The 26,431-nt window shown below is 42.0% G+C and overlaps 1 protein-coding gene across 1 annotated transcript in view; it reads left to right on the plus strand.

The window, feature by feature from the left end:
- EDIL3 (EGF like repeats and discoidin domains 3) overlaps positions 1-26,431 on the plus strand; it is an 888,147-nt gene that overhangs the window by 451,668 nt on the left and 410,048 nt on the right. Inside the window, exon 5 of the mRNA XM_068247922.1 lies at positions 11,393-11,506. Within this exon, the coding sequence (XP_068104023.1) occupies positions 11,393-11,506 (114 nt within the window). The remainder of the gene's footprint in view (positions 1-11,392; positions 11,507-26,431) is intronic.

A 26,431-nucleotide genomic window follows, 5' to 3' on the forward strand; every position in this document is an offset into this window, starting at 1 on the left:
TGGTCCACCGCCACCACCTAGTCATTTTAAACTTTTTAGTATCTTTTATCCTACTGGCGCCTCTGTACATCGATTGATCCAGTGAACCACCCTTGGTGGATGGGTGATATACCCTTTTTTTCCTCTATCACGGAGAGCGACATCTTATTCCTGAGTGGGGACAGGCTTATACTCCCCACCTGCCTATACAGTGGTTGCCTTAGCGGTAACCCGTGTTTGTAAGTATAATACTTACCTTTCATTGTTTTCCATTTGGGCTAATACCTACTACACTATATTGGGCTCTCGGTTTGTCTGTTTATATCTACTGATGAGGGTGTAGTAGAAACACCTCCCTGCCCCCACCATCGTCATAAATGTCACCGCAGCCTCTTTCCATGTTACTCATGCTATGCCTATTCTTATGTGCATAGGTGAATAATATTTAAGCAAATGCATGCAGTACCAATAATACACATATGTACATAAAACATCAAGGGGAAGGCAACTCAAAAGGGTTATTCTTCTTCTTTACTTGGATGCCAGTGATTTTATTTATTCTTGACATCTTACTTCTGTTAAAGTGAACCTTTTCCTTCAACAGCAATTATTTTTTTCCAGTACTTTGCAGAGTACATTAAACAATCTCTGACTGTCTTGCTGAGTGGTAAGGATGGTTAGAAATGCCGATTTCTTATCCTGCGGAAATCCCGTTTTCCGCTGTTTTCTGACATATTTATAAACCAATCACAAGACTCAGATATTACCGCATACTTTGGAGCCTTCTGATTGGCCTAAAATTTCTGATGGTTTCCGATTTTTGCGGTAAATCGCAGAGAAAAGTGGTGATTGGTCTAGTAATACCGACTATTTCCAAATTTACGTAATAATAATATGGACAGTAATGTTGTCATTCAATAGTCAATAATGGTGCAATTGGTCCCAAAATTCTGAAAAGAAAATCAGAATACCAATTTTACAACAAAAAATTTTGATTCTCTGATTGGCTTATTCAATCTGCGTCTTCTGATTTGCTTTAAATTACCGAATATCAGTATTGCGGATTTTCCGGCAACATTTTTGATGAAATCCGCTTACTGCACTAAAATTACTGCATTCCACTTTCCGATGTGGAAATGCAATTTCCGATCAGAAATGCAGAAATTTCAATACCACTGAATTGGAATGAGCATCACTACCGAGGGACTCACAATCTATTGTTCCCATTCAGTGGCAAAGCTTAAAGAGAATTTGTAAAAAAAAAATAAAAAAATCCCTCTGGGGGATACTTACCTTCGGGAGTGGGAAACCTCTGGATCCTAACGTTACAGAAGCCTTACCGACATCTAGTGCATCAGCCTCTTGATCAGATGCTTTGAGGTGGTTCTGCACAATCTAAGTAGCCCAGTCTTTTTATGTAACCATACTGATTATTGAGATAGAAACATTCTTGGTTTAAAATGACTGTTAACAATGGCATGCCTTTCTCATTGTCTATAAAACAGATAATGATTCAAGGTATGTAGATGTGCTGATGAAACTGATTTTTTGTTTTAGCGAAATTGGAATATCACTTGAAAGGAAGTAAAATATACCCCAAAGGGAGTGATTGTGATGGGGTCAGAGGTCACTTGTGATGGCGAAATCAATTCATGATAAACCATTTTGACTTTTAGTACATGATACGTGACATAAAAAACAACCTGGATAAGTATTTAAGGTAGAACAGTATTGACATATATTACAACGTAATCAATTATTTGGATGCCCAATTTTATCTTAGCATTTCAGCATCAGAAAAAAATCCCATTTTATTAAGTATATTGCTGTATGTAACTGCATCCTCCAAGTGATGCTGAGCCCTAGGGTATGATGATACAGAGTCTTCTCCCCAGATGCATTCTGGGAGACCAGGGCCCTTACTCATGTTCACTTTTTTCCTAAGTTTTCTCCTGGGTGACACTTTATCAATAAAATGCATTTGAAGCCACCAGGAAGCAAGAAAATAATCAGAATAATTTTGACAGTACTTTTGAACCTACTTTTTGGTACTTTTTAATTGCGGAATGCTGAAAATTAATTTTAAACAAAAGCTAAAAATGATCTCCTAGGAGAAAAGGTGGAGATAATTGTATTCATCTGTTTAAAATAACCTTTCAATACTTTGTAATTGAAAAAAAAATATGAAAAGTAGGTAAAGAAAGTGCTGTCAAAATTATTCAGTGTATTTTCTTGCTTCCTGGTGGCTTCAAAGGCATTTTATTAACAAGGTGTAGAAATGTCAACTTGGAGAAAAATACGGAGAAAAAGTTGATTGCATATGGGCCCATAGGGTAAAGCACGGTGAGGAAAGATTTTAAAATGGGCAAACACTGACTAAATAATTTAGAAATGAATGGTGTGAAAAAAATAAAACATAAATAATGAGTAATATTATTCATAAAGTTATACTTACTTGGGGCTTTTTTTCAGCCCCTGCAGTCCTTCTGTGCTCTCGCCGTCATTCTACATTCTTCCATTAAGCGGCAGTGGCCTTCTGACAGCTGTGAGGCGCCGGGTCACATGCCTCCTGGTTGTGCTCCCGGGGATGGTAGCTTTCTGCACTTACACAATTCATAAAAATTGGAACTGCATATGCTCAGAACACTCCCAGCCATGGGAGCACCAGCAAGGAGGCGGGGGGGGGGGGGGGGCGCGCATACCCAGCAACCTATGACTTGGCGAACAAGGGTACTGCTGCAGAACGGAGCAGCGTGGAATGGCGGTGAGGGACTGGGAGGACTTCAGGGTGCTGAAAGAAGCCCCAGGTAAGTTAAATTGACATATTTTACACCCTTTAGGTACCCTTTAAATGAATTAAAATCATTTGGAAATGTTTAGAATGCATTTATAAACAATTACCCCATCCTATTAATAAATGGGTATTTCCTGAGTGGTATCTGAGATCATGTTTCCTATACAGGGAGGTACTTGGTAAGCCTTGGCTTTTATAACTGGCTGTACTGTGTGCTGAAATAAAACAGAAACACTGACGTAGATATTGCATGCAGATCAGGAACGGAGCTATCCAAGGTGCTGATAGCACAAATAGAATGCATTCCTCAGGGAGCAGCTTGCCATTGTTTACTTATCAACTGTATGCTTGCTAATAGACAGCGCAGGGTGATGCTGGAGATGGTAAGAGCTTGTGATGCTTAATAAGATTAGAGATGTAACTACCATTAATTGACAAATAGAGCAGTTACTATTAAGAAAAATAATGTGCAGTGCATTTAATTGCCTAGGAGGAGCAGTAATTCTCAGATGTAGGACAAGTGCGCGGTGACAGCCATCACATCCAGTCCAGGGCCAATAGAATAAATATGTACCGTTATTCATATGAATAACAAGGGACAGTTTTGTAATGTAGCATATTTTATCAAATACATTTTTTTATTGATGGCACAGCTACATTATTCTAGCTATCTTGGGCTTACACAGAGCTGCAAATACAGTGGGACGTCATTTTCCCTCACATATGGCTTCATAATTCATCTACAGGGCTGGTGGAGACAAAGTGGTCATTTTTCCTTGTCACTTAAATGATTATTTAGGAATTAAAGATTGATGCTAAGTGACCAGCAACAGCATCGTGTTCAGAGGACTCTTCCAAATAAAAATAAAATGATGTTTATAACTGTAAAAGCCCAGTTAAAGTCTAAAACAAACAAACAAACAAAATCAATTGCCTATCCATACACAGTGACAGGATGCAGGACAAGGAGACTACTATAGGATATATATATATATATATATATATATATATATATATATATATATATATATATATATATATATATATATATATATATATATATATATATATATTTATATACACTGTATATATACTGTATATACATACATACATACATACATATACACACACACACACATGCACACACACCCTTTAGTTTCTCAATTGATACTTAAAGGGGCAGTGCAGCAAAAAACTGTAAAATTTACAAATAAGAAGTACATTTTTCCAGAGTAAAATGAGCCATAAATTACTTTTCTCCTATGTTGCTGTCACTTACAGTAAGCAAAAGAAATCTGACAGAAGTGACAGGTTTTGGACTAGTCCATCTCTTCATAGGGGATATTTATTTTTTAAAGGAACACTATCACAAACAGATGTAAAATACATGTGTACAAGAAATTAATTTCTCCCTGATTAAAATGCACTATAACTATTACTTTTTTCCTATGTACACAGGAGTGGGCATCCTCTAGAATGCAGCCCACAAGCCTCTGCTCTTCTCCCGTTCACCCCTCCATTTTCCCCTCTGTGCAAGTGCACAACTCTGAGCACGAAGAACTCACCCAATCATTCACTCCAGCGGCGATCTCCATGGCTACAGCAGCGTAATACGATACGCTGCTACGTACTGACAGCAGGTCACATGATGTCACCAATTGGGAACTCTCCCAATCATTCGAACAAGTGATTCAATGAGCTCCTTGTATTGTTGCATGCTGCACTCAATTTTGAAAGGACAGTGAGAGAGAGAGGATGAGAGGACAGGAATCCAGCCCTCTACCTGGCAATTAACCCTTCCAGTAACCTGATAATCAAAATGCCCAGGTTTCAACTACAGTGTGCTCCAAGTAAGTGACTATATAGCCACACCTAACCGCGCAATCGCTGCCGTGCTTTCTTACCAAAGCACTGTGCCGCTGTGCAATGTGTTATCCCAACACAGTGCTGTTCCTTTCATTGGAGTATATTCACTAATGTGTGGTAATTAGAATAATGCAAGGCATTGCATATAATGTATTGACTTAGTCTCTACTCATCGTGCGTAAAGATTTTACGTATGTACGTAACAGGTTAGCGCTGCAGTAAGTAGCAGGTCAGCACCCGCATGTTGCAGTATATAACACAGGATTACTGCGCTCCTCTAGTACAAAAAACTACTGAAGCCTGATGCTTTCTATTTTCAGAAGGCTTTTATTGCAGTGGTGTGTGTTACATGTCTCCACAAGATGACGAGAAACCTATTCCCCCAGAGTGCTGTGGAACAAGGGGTCAACAACTCCATTGAATAAACCATATAATGATAATTTCAAAATAGCTCACCGTGTTGCAGTCAAATTTAGTTAAAGAATTTTTTTTTTTTTACTGAATGACTGAGTTAAGCAATTTGTGAGTAGCACTTGTGATAGAAATAGCCAATTACTTTAATCAGGTTCAGCGGAGATGATGGGGGGTTCAGGCCTCCAGCTTTATTTTGCAGGTTTAAATTACATAGCATATACCTGTGCTGGCGAGAGAAAAAAAAAGAACACACATTTCCTTTCTTTATATTAGGAGCAATTACACATAAGAAAGGCACATAAAATAATACAAACAATGCTGCACAAATACATAGTGGGAGAATAAGTATATGTGTGCGTTGTTTTCAGCCTATGTCTTCCATTATTTGCAGTAATAATAGGGGGTTTGTAAACTAACTCTGTAATTAAGTGACAATCTCTATTCTGTGTTTTAAAGCGGAACTGAGCTCTTGCACAGGACAGAAGGAAAACAGAGAGAAATGCACTCTGTATGTATTTAGAGAGTTTAGCCTGTCTAATTCCCCCTCATCTGTGACTAATCACAAGCTGTAATTTGATCTCTTTAGCTGTATCAGCTCCTGCCAGGGCAGTGAGGTAATTGGTAAGCACAGGATGTTAACAATAAGTCTGCTTCCATGAAAGCAGGAAGTAAACACATTGCAGATGTATTGCAGGATTTGTATCAGCTGTAACAAAGAAATGTTTTTCTTTAAAGGTTATTATGCTGTTGTGTATCTTTTAGAGCAGAGAGGAAGTACTGAGTTCAGATCCGCTTTAAAGGGAATCTGAAGTGAAACTAAACTTATAACATAATGATTTGTATGTGTAGTCCAGCTAAGAAATAGAAAATGAATAACACAGATATGAGTCTCATATTGTTTCTAGTACAGGATGCGTTAAGAAACTTCAGTTGTTATCTATGCAAAAGAGCTTCTCTGAGCTCTGTGACTTGCAAAGTCGCAGAGAGCTCTGTCTTCTGAAGCTTTTATCTCCACTGTCTCTCACTGTATCTTGTTTGTTTAAGTTTTACAACAGAGGAAAGTTGAAAAGGTCATTAGCTCTGCTCTGTGAAATCAACTGTAGTGAGAAAGAGGTATGTGAAGGCGTTAAGCAGTACCAGTTGCCTGGCAGCCCTTCTGATCTATTTGACTGCAGTAGTGTCTGAATCACGCCAGAAACAAGCATGCAGCTAACCTTGTCAGATCTGACAATAATGTCAGAAACACCTGATCTGTATATGCTTATTCAGGGTCTATGGCTAAAAGTATGAGAGACAGATGACCAGAAGGGCCAGGCAACTAGTAAATGGAAGTAAATATGGCAAGCCTCCATTTACCTCTCACTACAGTTGTCCTTTAAAATGCTGAGTGTAGTGTGTAAACTGCAAATATTACAGAATGATGCAATGTTATAAAAAAAGCTATACAACTGAAAATAAAAATATGGGACTATTTTCTTTGCTACTAATGTTTTATTAATTATCTGTACTACACATACAATTCATTATATCATACGTTTTTTATGCTTCAGTGTCACTTTAACTCAGTAGTCATGCCCATCATTTTCTTATGAGATATAATCTGCATACACCATCCGCAAAGCTTCCCATTCATTTTATCTCGCTGTCAGCTATTTCATATAGGCTTATTTTAAAATGGCAAAATGGAACAGAACACAATGGCTGTAATTACAGGATTCAATGTCAGTGTAAAAGTAAGTGCAGCCAATACCTGGTTTGAGTGTGGCTGTACATCTGCAGAAAAGAGTCTTAGTAAGTAAATCAATGGATGAATAGCCACGCGGATAATAATAGCCTTAAGCATCATGCGTGAAAAGTAACATTGAGATGGTGGCATTGCCTGTAGCTAATGGTCTGGATCTAGCTCTTGTGTTTATTGTACAATTCAGCAAATAAAAGTTAGTCGCTAGTTAACTAGTCTTTGCAAACTGATTTTTGAATCAAAAGCGGAATTTTAGTTGATTTCAAATGAAAATGTACATGATGAAGAGAAGCCTTACCCGAGGTGACAGGTTGCATGATGAGAAAGATGTGTATGTACAGTTCTATGCATACAAAAAACTAGGCTGTGTTACTTTTCTTCTTTTTCAGCCAGAAAGAGTTAAACTTTCATGTAAACAAGTGACAGTTTCTCTAGCGTTAGGACCTAGTCAGATAATAGCATAACCCTCACTGATAAGGAATTACAGCCATAAAACTCTCTCCTGGGAGAGAAAAGCTTCTTGAGGACAGGGGATAGAAAAAAAAGGTCAATAGTTCATATATTTTAGCTCCGAGACACTAACACTGTGTGAAAAACTGTGTCATTCATACAAGACTATACAACAATATATACTTTTTTGATTTTTGAAAAGAAAACTGTGAGAGTCTAATGCTGGTCATACACGGCGCGATAGTTCTTATCAACCGAGCCGTTGATAATATCCGACGTGTCCGATCACCGCGGCGGATCGATACCGCGCTCGATCCGGGAATCAATTCTCGCTCGGGAATCGATCCGCACGCGCGGACGAGGGGTGACGCGCCGGCATCGAGCCGCTGCCTCGATTCCGGCGCATTATTTCACCGTGTATGCCCAGCATAAAACAAAGTCATATTCTGGTGTAATGCTGGGAAGACACCATACTATTTTCTGTTAAGGCCCATACACACGTTGGATTTTTTTAAACAACGGGTCATTTGGACGTCCCGTTGTTCAGTCGTTCGGACGCCAAATCGGGCGTCTGTACAGTCCGTCGTTCAGCCAGGCGGATCGCTCAAGACCAGTCTTATCAGCTGAACGACGGACTGTACACATGCCCGATGTGGCGTCCGAATAACTGAACGACGAGACGTCCAAACGACCCGTCGTTTAAAAAAATCCGACGTGTGTATAGGCCTTTAGTTTCTTCTGTTATATTCTTCTGTTAGATTTTCTATTAGAATGCATCATTAGATTATTTTCTGTAGAGAATGGTCATTATCTCTGGTGCGTTGTCTTCTGTTTATCTCTTGCTTAGTAGAAAAATGCCTAATTGCTCGGCAGTTAGATGGTAAGATAAATTTCCAACATGTTGAACTTTATCTATCTGGCAGGTAAATCTAACAGAAAATTGTATGCTGTATTCCCAGCATAAGAGAATAGAAACAATTGTTTATCTCATCAGTTTTTCACCTCCGGTTTCTTTAAACCTTTTTAAACACACTAGATGAAACTGAGCTAAGGTGGCCGATAGCAATTGCTTGTAGTGTGATCATTCCTCCAACAATGTGATTTCTTGGACACTAGTGGGTTGTCATCTGTGTTGTATAGACAACTTAACAGAGGTACTGGTAGTTAGGAGTTTCAGTAATTCAGTCCAAGTGTTGAATATAAGTAACAATGTTTTCCACCCAGTGTGGCTAATAGCTCCCATCCACCTGCATCGAGATTGGATCTTTATGGATAGTATAATAGAGATAGTACTCCAATCTCCAAACAAAGTTCAAAGTACCGGTGTCAGAGGCAGCAAAAAAATAATTTGAACTGTCAATTTTGTGAATTCTTAGCTGGCTGCAGTTTCAAATGGAAAGACCATTTTTTCACAATGATTAAATACAAATACATATCTATGGCAATTTTATGAAAATAAAAATGGAATTGCTCTTTAACCACTTCACCACTGAGGGGTTTTACCCCCTGACCACCAGAGCAATCTTTCACCTTTCAGCGCTCCTTCCACTCATTCGTCTATAACTTTATTATTACTTATCGCAATGAAATGAACTATATCTTGTTTTTTCCGCCACCAATTAGGCTTTTTTTAGGTGGGACATTATGCCAAGAATTATTTTATTCTAAATGTGTTTTAATGGGAAAATAGGAAAAATGTGGGAAAAAAAATAATTATTTTTCAGTTTTCGGCCATTATAGTTTTTAAATAATGCATGCTACTGTAATTAAAACCCATGAAATGTATTTGCCCTTTTGTCCCGGTTATAAAACCGTTTAAATTATGTCCCTATCACAATGTTTGGTGCCAATATTTTATTTGGAAATAAAGGTGCATTTTTTTCAGCTTTGCGTCTATCCCTAATTACAAGCCCATAGTTTATAAAGTAACAGTGTTGTACCCTCCTGACATAAATATTTAAAAAGTTCAGTCCCTAAGGTAACTATTTATGTATTTTTTTTATTGTACATTTTTTAATTTTTTTTTTAATTACAAAAAAAAAAAATTGGGAGTGTGGGAGGTAATGAGTTAATTTTTTGTGTAAAAGTAATTTATTTGTATGTGAAAAATGTGTAGGGTGTAGTTTTACTATTTGGCCACAAGATGGCCACAGTAACTTTTTGTTTTAATGCGACCTCCAAGCGTCCTTCCGGAGGCTTGGAGGAAGTACTTGGAGGCTGGGTAAGTGTGTATCTTTTCACAATGATCGCGCTGCTCATCGGAGAGCAGCGGATCATTGCGGGGCTTAGATCAACGAACGGGAATGGATTTTCCCGTTCATTCATCTCCGGGCGAGCGGGCGGCGGCGTGTTTACTAGCGGCGGGCGGCGTGTTTACGAGCGGGAGCGCGGGCAGCGGCGGGAGTGCGCAAAGTACGGATTTCTCCGTCCCTGGGGGTTAAAGGATGGAAAAAGGGACAGAGAAATCCGTACGGGCGGGGGTAAAGTGGTTAAAGACACCTGAAGTGAGAGGAACATGCAGGCTGCCATATTTATTTCCTTTTAAATAGTACTACTAATAGTTACATAGCAGTCCTGCTGATTGAACGCTGTTAAAACAGCGCAGGAAATTTGGGCGCAACCATAGGGTGTAATAGGAATTGCAGCTATAGCTGCGGTCAGTGAGTAACTTGGGCGCCGTGAAAAGACGTTGCTCAAATTACCTTTAAAACACTGTAATTCGGCCGCCAGCAATAGCTGGAAGTCGAATTACATCATTCCCCACCATCCACGGCAACCTGGAAGGGGAATAGTAATTAACGCTGCCAGGACTTATGCAGGAGCAGGGTAAGCCGTATATCGGATTTATCCTGCGCCCAAATCTCCCGGCAGATATTTCATAGGTATGCTTGCTGATCTCTCTGGATGATGCAGTGTCTGCCTGTCTGGATCACACACCTGAAACAAACATCCAGATAATCCAGTCAGACTTCAGTCAGAGACTGCATGCTTGTCCAGGGTATATAGCCAGAAGTATGAAAGGCTGAGGATCCGCAGGACAGCCAGGCAACTGGTATTGTTTAAATTGGACCTGAACTCAGAACTTTCTCTCTGCTCTAAGAGATAAGCAACAGGGGCGGTAGCCACCGCATCAGGGCCCTTGGGACAGAGGGGCCCCAAAGGGCCCTGCCTCAACTACATTATTAGCTTTCTATTGGTCCTGTGATGGTAATAATCACTTCTATTGATACATTGAATAGTAGTGATTACTAACAAACTGTTCCCCATCCACTTTTTGCTCCTCTGACACTGTAGTTGCCATTGACAGGTTTTGGTGCGCCGTATCAATTGTTATATATAGAGTGCTTATAGGGCCCCATTGTAAAACTTGCATCGGGACCCACAGTTCATTAGCTACGCCACTGATAAGCAACAACATAATAACCTTCAAAGAAAATCATTTCTTTGTTACAACTTACAGAACTCCTGCAATAAATCTGCTTTGCAGTGTCTACTTCCTGCATTCTTGGAAGCAGACAGGGCCGGGCTGAGGCAGAGGTAAGAGAGGCTCCAGCCTCAGGGTGCAGTGTAGGAGGGGGCACACAACTCACTCAGCTATCATTCTCCTATTGTGTGTGAAGCAGAGAGAAATAAGAAAAGGCGATACATGGCAGTGACTGCAAGCCAGATAACTGAAGATTACGGGACCCTTTGGCACATCTTAGTCTAATAGCAATCAGTGTGTGACGGCTGGGGTGGGAGGGATGGAGGGGCGCTGGAGGACCTTGACCCGGCTCTGGATCCGGACAAAGGGTTAACATCCTGTGTTTACAAATTAGCTTTGTCTGCCAACAGAGGGCTGCCTAATTTCTGTGTTGACACAGCTGAGAGATCAAATTACACTTGTGATTACTTGAAGATGAGGGGGAATTACACAGGCTCGTCTCTCTAATAACACATAGAGCACATTTCTCTCTGGTTTCCTTATGTCCTGTGCAAGAGTACGGGTTCACTTTAAGAGGAAATAAAGATGGCACCCTTCATATCACACTCAGTTCAGGTGTCCTTTTAACATGGTGTCCTATAAATAAAAGTACACATTTATATTGTTATAATTATTACTGTCCATTTATCATACTAGTCATCATGTTGTATAATCATTTCCACAGACGTCAACGAATGTGAGCGGGAACCTTGTCGGAATGGTGGAATCTGCACGGATCTCGTCGCCAACTATTCGTGCGAATGCCCCGGTGAATACATGGGAAGGAACTGCCAGCACCGTGAGTAGAGAGCGCGCTTGATCACGTGTTTGATATAATGATACCTGTACGTCGCAGTGTGAATAGACAAGTGTATCAACAAGAAAGCATCTACACGTTTACCTAGATGCAGGGGTCATCTTTTGTATGCATTGTACTTTCAAAACATGAGCAGGCTGTGAATGTGATTTATTTCGTATAAAGGCCTGTTGCTTGTAAAGAATAGAGGAGATATCAATCACACCAGTCTGGTGTCTGCTTAAATTACTATCAAACTGTTCTGCATATCAAACATAGCAGAAGGCTTCTATCTACTCTGCAAATCGCTGCGCGTCGCCATGATAGAATCCAGCGTCTCACATCTATTTCCCTATTACTATGCCAAAGCAAATGCTTAATCTTCTTTAGCTCACCATTCTAATCTTATATTGATCTATTGAGATGATGTAATTTATTTTAGATAGCTTCCTAATTGAATGTACGGCTTTATGCAAAACTGGCTTTTATTCCTATTTTGGGCATTCAAAGGGATTCTGCTTATCAGATTGAGAAAACAAAATGTAATTTTCAAATAGCACTAAAAGTCTTCTGTTATACTAGCCTTTTTTGTAGAAATATAATGTGGTCACACTGCTGTATTTATCTTGTAGATGTAATAAGTACTGGCCCACCATAGATACGTAGCTCCCAATAGATACAGTATGTATTGTAGTTCCCACCAACAGATATGTACTGTACTTCCCACCAACTGATATGTACTGCACTTCCCACCAACTGATATGTACTGTACTTCCCACCAGCTGATATGTACTGTATTTCCCACCAGCTGATATGTACTGCACTTCCCACCAACTGATATGTACTGCACTTCCCACCAACTGATATGTACTGTACTTCCCACCAACTGATATGTACTGTACTTCCCACCAACTGATATGTACTGTACTTCCCAGCAACTGATATGTACTGCACTTCCCACCAGCTGATATGTACTGCACTTCCCACCAGCTAATATGTACTGTACTTCCCACCAGCTGATATGTACTGTATTTTCCACCTACTGATATGTACTGCACTTCCCACCAACTGATATGTACTGTACTTCCCACCAACTGATATGTACTGCACTTCCCACCAGCTGATATGTACTGTACTTCCCACCAGCTGATATGTACTGTATTTCCCACCAGCTGATATGTACTGTGTTTCCCACCAACTGATATGTACTGCACTTCCCACCAGCTGATATGTACTGTATTTCCTACCAGCTGATATGTACTGTATTTCCCACCAACTGATATGTACTGTATTTCCCACCAACTGATATGTACTGTATTCAGGGCCGGCCCGCTCATGAGGCGAGGTGAAACTTTTGCCTCAGGCGGCAAATTTCCAGGGGCGGCACCCGCCCGTCCGTGGGTGCGGGGAGCCGGCCCGCCGAGCTGGAGGGGTAGCTGGCAGGACGGGGGTATTGGGCCAGCGGCGGGGAGGGGGGTCGGACCCCCCCCCCTCCCTCGCCTGGGTCCCCCGTCCTCCGCTCCCCTCCAGCCTAAATAGACGCAGCCGTATATGTAAGAGGCACGGGCGGGGAGACACTCACCTCCTCCTCGCTCCAGCGTGCGCTCCACTGACATCACTTCCTGCAATGCTGCAGGAAGTGATGTCAGTGGAGCGCATGCTGGGAAGAGGTGAGTGTCCTCCCCGCCCGTGCCTCTTACATATACGGCTGCGTCTATTTAGGCTGGAGGGGAGCGGAGGACGGGGGACCCAGGCGAGGGAGGGGGGGGTCCGACCCCCCTCCCCGCCGCTGGCCCAATGCCCCCGTCCTGCCAGCTACCCCTCCAGCTCGGCGGCCCCCCAGGGGGGGGAGGGGCGGCGGTGGCAATTTTTAAAAAAAAAATTGCCTCAGGCGGCAAAAAGTCTAGGGCCGGCCCTGACTGTATTTCCCACCAACTGATATGTACTGCACTTCCCACCAGCTGATATGTACTGTACTTCCCACCAGCTGATATGTACTGTACTTCCCACCAACTGATATGTACTGTATTTCCCACCAACTGATATGTACTGTACTTCCCACCAACCGATATGTACTGTACTTCCCACCAACTGATATGTACTGCACTTCCCACCAGCTGATATGTACTGTACTTCCCACCAGCTGATATGTACTGTACTTCCCACCTGCTGATATGAACTGCACTTCCCACCAACTGATATGTACTGCACTTCCCACCAGCTGATTTGTACTGTACTTCTCACCAGCTGATATGTACTGCACTTCCCACCAGCTGATATGTACTGCACTTCCCACTGTTTAAAGCCCTGTGTCCCCTAATCAGACTTCTACAAACAGTAAGAACAGAATGATGCTCCGCTCTACATTACAGAATGCTGATTGTCAGTTAGTGATGGAGCAGAGGGTACACACAGTATAGGTACTTAGGTAGCCAGGGATAGGTGCCCCCTGTATAGGGTAGCCAGTATAGTTGCCCCCAGTATAGTTGCCCCAGTATAGTTAGCGAGTATAGTTTCCCCAGTATAGATAGTATAGTTGCCCCAGTATAGCTAGTATAGTTGCCCCAGTATAGCTAGTATAGTTGCCCCTGTATAGTTAGCTAGTATAGTTGCCCCCAGTATAGATAGTATAGTTGCCCCTGTATAGTTAGCTAGTATAGTTGCCCCAGTATAGCTAGTATAGTTGCCCCTGTATAGTTAGCTAGTATAGTTGCCCCCAGTATAGATAGTATAGTTGCCCCTGTATAGTTAGCTAGTATAGTTGCCCCAGTATAGCTAGTATAGTTGCCCCTGTATAGTTAGCTAGTATAGTTGCCCCCAGTATAGCTAGTATAGTTGCCCCAAGAATATCGGGCAAAATGCCACTCTAGGGCCCATGCCGCCTGACACAAATGCATCACTTGGGCCAACCACCCATGTAGGCACCCAGTATAACAAGTTAGAACCCTTTACTGAAGAAAAACATGTAGAGATTCAATCATACACAACAATCAGGAAATGCAACTTACTTAGAACAGAGATAAACACATAGAATACAGGAAATAACAATCCCATCATCATCACAATTTACACTCAGTGACATCTTGTGGTTGTGCTTTACTATACTGCAGTTCAGGTAACAAGCAGAGGATAGCCTGTCAGTTATGTGAATGTGCCCTTTTCATACTTTTCATACTGCTTAGCACAGTTGTCTGTCTGCTGAGAATCTCTTCTGCTGGTCTGCATCCTTACATTATATACACCCTTACACAGGGAGGTAACTAAAGGCGAGCAGCCCCTGCATTCACAGTGGGTCCCAGAGCTGCGGGAGGCCTCAACTACAATTCTTCCCTTCCTCCAGTACAGGTGACTTTACTTAAAGAGAAACTGTGACCAAGAATTGAACTTCATCCCAATCAGTGGCTAATACTCCCTTTCCCATGAGAAATCTTTTCCTTTTCTCAAACGGATCATCAGGGGGCGCTGTATGGCTGATATTATTGTGAAACCCCTCCCGCAAGAAACTCTGAGGACCATGGTCCTGGCAGTTTCCTGTCTGTGAACCTTGTTGCATTGTGGGAAATAGCTATTTACAGCTGTTTCCAACTGCCAAAAAAGCAATCAGCAGCTACATCACCTGCCAGCAGTAAAAGTGTCACATTGTGATAAATGTCAGAATGGAAATCAGGGTGAGGAAAGATTGTACAACGGGCAAACACTGGCTAAATCATTTATACGTAATTATTGTAAAAATGCAGCACTTTTTTATTACATTATTTTCACTGGAGTTCCTCTTTAACAACAGGTGTTTTTGCCACTACATTTCTTATGGGTGTGAAGATCATGATGTTTTTATGACTCTTGTGAGATGGGCGCCAAAGCCATAAGGGGCACCAAGGGGAGGCAAGGGAAGGGGTGTAGACATTGGGTAAGGGCCTCATCAAAATTTCCCTGAGGCGTTCCATGGATTGTAGTTACGCCACTACCCTTACATCCTGGGCTGGTAACTCAAAGGAAACCTGAATTTAAGTTTCCCCAATTTCCCTCCATCACTGTTGTGTTCCACATACCTAAGACTGGGTGCACACTTCACCTCATCCACATTGTGGACAGTCACAGCAGATGAAAGGTTTGATTTGCTGTGTCCATCTATTTCCCTACTGGCCTCCATTGAGGTCTGGTGGGGACCTCAGAGCCATTCCACTGCTCAGGATGGAAGTGTCCAATATACTTTCCTTCTATACCACACTAATGTGACTAAAAATAAAGGCTGAATAAAGAACACAGGGAGGGGCAGCGCTGACCCTACCATGAAGCTGACACAATCTAGGGGTGGCGCCGGGGATATCTTACTAGACAGAGCAGCCACAATGGAGCACAAATGACCTGGTCTGTTGCTGGGCCCTCTCCTCTCCAGCAATGCAGCAACCTATCACCGTGCAGGAACGTCTCTCCATAGGCTCCTAATGCATGTCATGGGACATTAGAACCTATGGGGAGACGCTGTTGCATGGTGATAAATTGCTGAAGAGAATGCGGTGATGGACCAAATAATTTGTGCTTTGACCAATCTGCATATTCCAAGGAGGCAAAGATATGCTAGCACACTAAGGGCTTGATTCACAAAGCAGTGCTAACTTAGCATGCCTAAACACTTTGGGCATGCTAACTACGGTGCTAAGTAGTTAGTACAGCCAAAGCTTTTAGTTAGCACGCGCAAAGTTTAGCGACACACCTATAATGTCGCACCGGGTGCACCCCAATCATCGCACCCAGTGCGACATTTTAGGCGCACCCAATGCGCCACGCTAAACTTTGCGCGCGGTAATTTAGCACGCGAAGCTTAGCGCATCATAAGTTACTTTAGATGTGCTATGGGCTTTTAGGGCGTGCAAACTAAGCACTACTTTGTGAATCGAGCCGTAAGTCTAGTAGCACTTCTTTGTAAGGGGAGAGCAAGGGTGTTTATTGGGGGTGGGGATTGGCATCTAAGAGCTTAGAACTGACCCTGGGAAGAGGATGTAAAATATCATGGCATCTGCCAGTATAGCTGAGGCTTGTTTCACAAAGTGTATCTCAGGCATTATCTGCAAAAATATATTACAATAAGTTGTTTCTGATTAACTTGACTTGACTTTGATATTACTTTTTTGCTTTATATTTAGTATTTTTTTTTTTTTTTGATGGGCGCTTAACCATTACTGCTGATGGGGCGTGAACTGCAGCTGCTATAGCCACAGGGTCAGGATAGTCACATCCCTACAGTTTGGGGGGCCGTGTGCACGATCGTGTGGGCAGAAGCCCACGATCGCGATGGTCCAGGCGGCAGGGGAGATTAGTGGCAGGGGATAAAAGTCCCCTGAGCCAATCCATTCTCGTCCGGCAAGAATGATCACTGTTTTTCTTCAAAAACAGTTATCATTCTTAAATAGTGCTGCCGCGCTGCCTCCCGCCAATCGTTAGATTAATGAATGGGAACTTTGTTCCTATTCATTAATCTCCCTTGTAGGCCTTTGTGATCGCAAGCGTGAATGAATGCCTGCGTCACTTCCGAAGTCACACTGTAACGCATTACTTCCTATTTAGGGCCCATTCACACCTGCATTTGCAAAACGCCGGTGATTACCTACGGCGTTTTGCAGGAGTGATTTTTCAGCGGAAAAATCACTGAACACTGGGGCGTTTTTTTTGCGATCGTGTTTATCGCTTCTATAGCAGAAATGGTGCAGGCGACACGTTTCGCGTTTTTGGGCGATTTGCGGCAATTAGCACAAATCGCCCAAGCAAGAATGGGCCCATACAGTTTTATTACACTAGCGCATTCAAAAGCGCTATCGTTTGAGCATTTTGCAGAAATCACGGCAAAACGCTCTAGTGTGAATGGGCCCTTAGTGTACTTATTGTACGCTTATAGGAAATAATGTGCAAGGACATCTTGTGGCCAAATAGTAAAATTCCACCTACATACATAAGGGAATAACAATTTATATAAGGGAATAACAATTTTTTAATATGTATGTCAAGAGGGTATATTATTAACAAATTATGGGCTTGTGATTAGTGATGGATGTAAAACTGCAAAAAATGCACCTTTATTTCCAAATAAAATATTGTCAACATACATTGTACTAGATATATAATGTAAACATTCCAATAACTAGGACAAATGGGCAAATAAAATGTGTAGCTTTCATCCACAGTTTTACATTGTATTTTAAAACTATAATGGCCAAAAACTGAGAAATAATGCATTTTATCATTCTTCTTTTTCTTATTATTCCTGTTAAAATGCATTTAGAATAAAATAATTCTTAGCAAAATGTACCACTCCAAGAAAGCCTAATTGATGGATAAAAACAAAAAAAAAGATATAGATCATTTTGTTGAGATAAGTCATGATAAAGTTATTGGGGAATGAAAAGTAGGAGAGCTGAAATATGAAAATTTCTCTTGTCCATAAGGTGAAAACAATCCGCGGGCTGAAATGGTTAAAAGCTGTTAGATAGCTAAGGTGAAGAACAGATAAGGCCAGATAATTCCTCCTGAGATACATTTGGTGAATCAGCCTCATAGTATTTTATGATGACAAGCAATAGAGTTCCTTTTCCCAGCAGTGACTTTTTTAAATGCATGTAGTTAAATAATTGAAATACAGGAGTGAACGGATGCAGACAAAGGTTGCGTCTTTAATATAAAAAGCAAATATTACTGCAGAAACAGCTGTGTTCTGGCTGCGTTCTGACCATTTTTAACCTTTATTGTGTGGAGTAAGTTCAATTATTATTCATGTGTTGTTGCGGAGATGCATATTTTTGGTGCTGCTGTAGTGTGGATGCTAATAGGGCTTAAATTGTATTTATATCACCCATTTCTCCCATGTTCCTGCTCCACACGGATATTATTTTTGTTGCTTAAGGGGAAAATATGCCTTGTCTGGTAGGGTTTATTTTCACTGACACTGGTACTGAAATATATGAGCAGAAGAAATACATTTTCAAATTATTTGCATTTTACAAATCCATTTGAAGGTTGAGTATGTGACTTGCACAGGGATTGGCTTCTGCACAGCATTGTTCTCTGCAGGGGAATGGAAAGGCTGATGTGCTGGCCAAGGGTCCATATGCAGTGCCCACACCCCCCCTGAATGCGTTCTTCCACCCCTAAACTGCATCTGAAACACACAGATGGCTCTGGACAGCACAGGATTATAGCTATGATTGAGCCCAGGGCCGGGACAAGGTTATCCAGCAGCAGAGGCAGACACTCCAAAGTGAATAGATTTATCCATCATCTCCTGTAAAGCGTTTCCTGGTATTCCTCCCTTCCATATACAGCATTGCCAAGTGGTCCTCCCTCCCTCCCCGATACATTTCCCTGGTGTCTAGTGGCAGTGGCCCCCTCCTCAATAGATTTACCTAGAAAAGGATTAAGATTAAATAGGGTCCTAGGCAAGATAGCAGTTTCTGCCCACTGCTGATGATCACCTGGCTTTTTTTGTAAGATTTAGTGAGGGCTAGTGTCCACCAGGCCCTTGGTCTCTCTTCAGGCCCTAGGCAACTGCCTAGGTTTGGTTTGTGGATAATCTGGCTCTGCATTTATCGAATTGGATGGTCGATCGTCCGCCAAGTCACTAGATGTATGACCACCTTAAGGCTACTTTCACACTGACACATAAGACAACATAATGGCATAGCTAATACAAATGCGACTATATTGCAATGGTACATTATCCTTGGCACATTGGCGGTGTGGTGAGGTAGAATCTGTTGGAATAATGCAAAACATGCTGTGTGTTACCAGTTGACTTGTTCACTTACAGTTGCGGTGAAGCATACTTTTTATGGACTCTATGCTTTACCACATGCATTGCATCATGCCCAATGCAAATCCCCAGTATGAAACCAGCCATAACCTACCCACATGTTTTTTGGGGATGTAATCAGAGTACTCAGAGGAAATCTTCACAAACATGGAAAGGACATACAATCTCCATGAACTGAACCCAGGACTATAATGTTAGAAGGTGAGAACACTTACAGTTCCTAGCAACAAGCCTGAATTGCCTGGGGCTATTGAAAAAAATGGCGTTTCATCCAGTGGAAAAGCATTAGGGGATGCAGAAGTTGTGACCACAGCGGGACCCCTGGACTAGAGACCTGGACCTCCTTCCTCTTCCATGTGTAACATCCATGTACTGCAGCCCCTCTCTTTTATAAACAGGTCCCTTGAGCATCAGTTTCCTTTTTCATGTGATGCTCCCCATTTCACCCCCCTCCCCCTCTTTCATGTCCAGGTACCCCCTTCGGCTGCAGCCTCTAGAGGCCTGGGCCTTTGTGGCCTTTCCAGATATCCAGCCCAACATCCATGTAATAACTCTTATTACAGTCTGAGATTACTTTATATATTCGCGTGTAAGCCTAATTTTTCAGTTCAAAAAATGTGCTGAAAGGTAACCCCCTCGGCTTATATGCGAGTCAGTGGAGCAGAACGGATGGTGGAGCAGGATTTGTTACTGGCAGAGAAGCATAAGGATAATGCATTAGTAACATTGTTCTTGCCAGCTGGCTCCCTGCTGTTTCCATGCCCCCCATTGCCTGCAACATGGTGTGCAGAGTGCGCTGCTCAAGACTACCTGTGTCCCCTGGCTTGTGGAGCAGAGCGTGCCAGCAACCTTTCAGCGGTGCAGTGATCCGGAATTCTTCCTGTGTGGCGTCTTGAGACACAGCTGTATCATCCTTGGGTCATGCCTGGCTATGGGGAGGAAGGGTGACTTGTACTGGGGGCACATCTGGCTACTGTGGAGGGGGCTATACTGGGAAGGGGGCTTATATGTGAGTCAATCACTTTTTCCTGCTTTCTTATGGAAAAGTGGGTTACCTCAGCTTATACATGGGTCAGCTTATATGCGAGTATATACGGTATTCAGGGTTTGTCTATGCATAATTCTTGATGTATTTTTTTCTGTATAAGTTCACTTGTAACTTTAATTTTTTCAGATTTTCTTTTATTATGCATAATTATATTTATTTTTCTGTGTGTTGCTTCCCCTCCTGTATGTAAATGATATCCCCAACTAAAGTGTTCTTTACCCATTTAAATGATTTGACAAGTTATTTATAGTTGCTGTTGATTCTTTCCATCTGATACTGTGATAGATTTAATTCTACCTGCTTAAACGTCAATGTTGATGAAAACATTGCTAATGTATTGCTTGCAGTTTGTGTATTTTGTTTGCTGCTGTAATTGGCGTCTTCACTGTGAATTTTAATTCCCAGCTCTCAGTTTACAGTCCTCACATCCTACACATTTATTTATGGCTAACGGTACGTCAATGGAATGATTTATTGGACAAGACAAAGGAAGACAGTGGGTGCAGGAAACTGACAGGGAGGAATTTTAAATGGTGTTCTACCAAGTTCTCTTTGCCAGCGTCAACCCAGGAATCTAATAGCACTTTCTCACTGGGGTGCTTATACTACAAAAGAGACAACATTTCAATTTCGTTCCAAATACCCAATCAGGTTTAACGTGAACCTGAGCTGAAGCTCAGGTCAAAACAAAAATACTTACCTAAGAAGTGGGAAGCATCTGGATCATTTAGCGGAGGGGTCAGGAACCTTTTTGGCTGAGAGAGCCATAAACGCCACATATTTTATTGCCACATATTTTAAAATGTAATTATTTGAGAGCCATGCAATATGTTCCAAACTGGGACAGCGCGCATCCGCAGCAGAGGGCTGACATCCCTGTTGCCATGGTGACGTGTATACAGTTGACCCACCGGGCAGCGGAAGTGTCAGACACGTCTTCAGCTTCTCTTGGGTTTCAGCAACATCAACAATTTCCCAGACAGGAGAAATACCAACTAACAGCTTGTACAATTAGCTAACTGACTTCAGGGTTGATTCACTTTGTAGGACGAGATCCCTGCACGTTGGCCCAATAGGCTGCCTGTCAAGTGACAGGCAGCCTATTGGGCCAACCAAAGTTCGGGGATCTCATCCTACAAAGTTACTGGACCTGACATTGTCCAGAGTGGGACAATTAGAGTGGCTGTCTCTGGTGGAGCGCCACACCGCATCGCTCCACCAGAGACAGACTTTTGGGGAATATCGTGTAGTAATGCATCTGGCATTGGGCCAAGCAGAAAGTGACACGTGCATGCGATCACTGCCTGCTTTAGGGTATGTGGAAGTGCACAGAAGCGTATTTTTACAATACGCTTCCGTGCACTTCCACATAACCTGAAGCAGGAAGTGACCGCAAGCACGCATGTGCGCTGCAACTTCACATCGGTAACTTTTTAAATATCACCATAGACTAACATGACTTCCGGGCCAACGCAGATTGCTGCAGCTCAATGCTGAAGACACATGATAACTTAGTTTTGGACCTGCGTCGGGGATACATGAAAACGTCACTTCCGTCACGTCACGCCATAATGCAGAAGTATGAAAGTCTCCATAGACTTTCACTGCCTTTAACCCTCCTGGCGGTATGAAAAATTCTGCCAGGAGGCAGCGCGGCAGTTTTTTTTTTTTTTAAATCATGTAGCGAGCCCAGGGCTCGCTACATGATAGCCGCTGCTCAGCGGCATCCCCCCGCCCTCTTCGATCGCCTTTGGCGATCTCCGATCAGGAAATCCCGTTCAAAGAATGGTATTTCCTGGAGGGCTTCCCCCGTCGCCATGGCAATGGGGCGGGATGACGTCACCGACGTCAGCGACGTCGTGACGTCATTGGGAGTCCCGATCCACCCCTCGGCGCTGCCTGGCACTGATTGGCCAGGCAGCACACGGGGTCTGGGGGGGCGCGCGCCGCAACGGATAGCGGCGATCAGGCGTGGGGCGGCGGCGATCAGTGTGCTGGCGCAGCTAGCAAAGTGCAAAAAAAAAGTAAGAAAATCGGCCGAGCAGGGCCGGAGAAAACCTCCTGCGCGGCTTACCCCGAACTACGTTCGGAGTTACCGCCAGGAAGGTTAATAAAATAATTCTTAGCAAAATGTACCACCCAAGGAAAGCCTAAATGGTGGTGGAAAAAACAAGATATAGATCATTTCAGTGTGATAAGTAGTGATAAAGTTATTGGCAAATGAATGGGAGGTGAAAGTTGCTCAGATGCATAAGGTGAAACAACACTGTAGGCTGAAGTGGCTAACGGACATTCACCTGCAGATCAGACATTCATCTGCAGATCTGAAGATCTATCCTGGTGGATCTGATCCGCAAATGAATGTCTGTTAAACAAAGTGTGTATGAGATCTGCAGATATCATAGACTATGAATGCATTTTGCAGGAACTGATCTTTTGCAGGAACTGATCTTTTGCAGATACTTACTGATCCATTGCATGTGTACAGCATCTTTGTGTGCAGCATCTTGCAAAGATTTTTATCTGATGGGTGTACTCAGCTTAATAGAATAGACTGTGTAGGTATGGCTCTCATACTACATGGAAGGGGGTAAAATTGGTCTGTGATCTTTCATTTTCTAAAGACTTTTATCTCAAGTGTGTACTTAGCTTTAGTGATATAAAGAATATTAGATTGTCAACAGATTTTACAAAAAAATGTCTAGAAATGCTTAAAGGGAACTGAGCACATTCTCTTTCACTGGAATCTCTCCTGGCATAGAAGCTGCCATGTTCCTCCCTCCCCTTCTCACATTCCTTATTTACAGAAGTCAGAGATGCTATCTTGACACATTGACACACACAATGGCTTTGAAGAAATAGTCCTAATTACTCACCCCCTATGCTGATGAAAAGGCATTGTTTACCTATTGGTAATTAGCTTAATAAAACAATTAGCTTCCTGAAGTCTCTGCTGTTGGGGACAGTCGGGCAGGCCTGCTAAAACAGGCTACTAAAACTACTACTGAATGTAAAATGCAAGGTAAAATGAAACAGATTGTTTTCATTTTAATAATGAAACAGATTGTTGGCATGCATTTTTCATGTGCTATAGAAATGTCCTGAGTGATAAAAAAGGTGCTCGGTTCACTTTAAATCTGGACCCATTGCTAGCTAACCCATTGGGAAGCAACCTTCCCGACATGTGATGCCTGATACACACATCCAATTTTGATTGACTAATGATTGGCCAATTTTACCACCTTCATGTAGTTTTGGGTCACAGGCTTTGAATACTAGGAACAGATTGTGTAGATAAGCTCCCAAACGACATGAAGGCGGTACAATTGGCCAATCAAAATTGCATGTGTGTACCAGGCTTTATTCCCCTCCTCACTGGGCTGTTCTGACAGTAAATGCTTTCCTCTCTGCACAGCTGAAGCAGGAAAGGACAAGTCGTTATAGAACTGAACGTGTTTCTGCAAGCCATGCTCTGAAATGTGTGTCTTTTTGTGCCTTGGGGTAATAAGGAGGAGATTGTACATGAATAAACAAGTAGCTACATAATGTTCAAAAAAGAGACTGCGTTTGTAGAGTCACTCCCAGCACATAAGTCCAAAAATGTCACAACCAGTGTGGCTCCTTAAACTTAGTTGTGAGCAAAGTGTATATCTAATCAAAACAAAAAAGGAGTGCTCTATAGTGCATTAAACATTTAATAGAACTGCCAATAAAAAAAAAAAATCATACTTACAGACTGTGTAGTCTTAAAAAGCATAAAGCAATAATGTGCAATCACCAGGACCTCCTCAGATGGACACACCAGCAGCTTGTATCCTCCACTGGGGCCAGCAGCGCGGACCTCAGTATCAGCTGATCGGTGGAGCTGTAGTGTGAAGCTGGCCACTAACGGTCCAATTTCTAGTGAAAAATCGTTCGAGCGATCAGAAATTCTGATCGGATTGGTTGTAAATAATCTCCATTGGTGGACACAATCGATTATGAACGAGTGAAAAAAATGTCTCCCGAATGAATTTTCGTCGAACGAAAATTTGGATTTTCTTAGTGGTCGTAATAGATAGGAAGCAATGATTGGTTAGTTGATGGTGTAGTGAACGATTTTTCGTCCGATCAGAATTTCTGATCGCTCGAACGATTTTTCGCTAGAAATTGGACCGTTAGTGGCCACCTTAAGAAGGCAGGACCCGGAGCTCTGTCATGTAAGCTTGCTACTTGGACTCTAGTAACTTCAATTCACTGTGGTACTGGGACTTGTCATTCATTGGCTGTGCTTACCAGCAGTAAAATTATTGTCACCTCCTGCTCAGCAACCAGGTACTTCCTGTGGGACAGAGTTCTAGAGCTGTGTTTTGCTTTGCTTTGAGGAGATCCCGGTGATTGCACATTAGTGCTAAATGCATTTTATAACTATACAGTCTGCAAGTGGGATTCTTTTATTGGCAGTTCTATTAACTGTTTATTAAAAATTGTCTTGTTAATGGGGACTATACAGAAATATACCCTGTGAGGTTAACAGAGCTCCAATCCTTTAAAAATTAAAATGCTACATTTTCAATAAGTAAGATAAGCTAAAATAATAGGCTTACAAAGTAGCATTCCTTAAACTATCCATTGATGACGAGAGGATAAGCATTAGAGGAGCCTTGAACTCTTTTTGCAGCATTTGGCTCAGAAGAAAGTCCTCAGGTGCTTTGCATAGAACAAAATGCCAGAACTGAAGAGGAGGAAAAGAAACATTGGGCAAACAAAGAATGCATTGGAAGTCCCAAGCATGCCTTTATTGCTGGAGGTCATTATAGCTTCAGTTTGACCTACTGAATACACACACTCACTGAATCCAGATATTCCGGTAAACAACGTGCACAGTTCTGTCCAATAAAAATGGTAATTGCACATTTGTTTGTCTCTCACCTCCTCAATATATGTGCCTTGTGTTTGGAATGGCTCTTGTGGTTAAATTAAGCTTTCATAACATTTTAAGCTGGCATGTACCCTGGCCTCTGCAAAATAACTGTAATCAAAAGGCTGGAATCCGACAACCAGAGCTGCAGTGCTCATGTATTTTGGCTTTTTAGCGCTATATGAATATTGAATATTTGTTTATTGGGGTTTTTCTCTTTTTGGTACAATATAAAACTTATGTCCACATTAATATACTGTACTTTCTTGTAGGGATGGTCGTAGTCAGCCAACTTCGCTACGCTGGAACTATGCATAGTTTTACGCAATTACGCTTTGCCAAACTATGGCTTCGAAATCAAATATTCACTTCGTATGCATATCGTAGACTACGCGTTAAAATACGCAATTACGCGTAGTGCGAAGCGTAGTGTATGCGGATGCTTATGCCCGTATGCAGAAAATTTTACGCATGAATTCCGCTTTAGATGCTTAAAACGGGAACTCTTCTATGCGTACATTCCCCTTTCCAATGCGTAAATTTGTAAGCATACAATTGCACGCGGAAAATTAGCCACGGGTAACTACGCATAGTGGGCGTAAGCTACGTGTTGCGGTACTTCGCTACGTGTAAATTCGTAAGCGTAGTTTTGAAACTTCACCTACGAACTACGATGCGTAGATGCAAACTACGATGCATAATTCGCACTGGAGTAGTTTCTGCTCATCCCTGCTTTCTTGTATTGAAAATGTTCATGGTTTGGACACTATATATTGTTTAACAAATAAATATATTAGAGGGCAATAATAATGGTAGTAAAATTCCATTTGTATTTAGAAACTATTGATCTTATTTATTATTATTGTATTTATACAGAGCCAACATATTATGTAGTGCCAGTGGCGTAGCAATAGCGGATGCAGAGCATAGCTCTCAAGTGCCCTTCTTTTGGAGGGACAGTCCCTCTTTGGGAAGCCTGTCCCTCTTTCCTCCCCATTTGTCCCTCTTTTAGAACTGTGTCCCTCTTTCTATGTAAATATATGTATTTCCCTCCTGTAAAATGTGTTTAATTGGCTCTAAACTTTAACCTTCAAGGCGGTAAGCCCGAGCTGAGCTCGGGCTATGCCGTCGGAAGGCACCGCTCAGGCCCCGCTGGGACGATTTGCATGATTTTTTTTT

The sequence above is a fragment of the Hyperolius riggenbachi genome, chromosome 1 (genome assembly GCF_040937935.1).
Source record: "Hyperolius riggenbachi isolate aHypRig1 chromosome 1, aHypRig1.pri, whole genome shotgun sequence".
Taxonomy (NCBI): Eukaryota; Metazoa; Chordata; class Amphibia; order Anura; family Hyperoliidae; genus Hyperolius; species Hyperolius riggenbachi.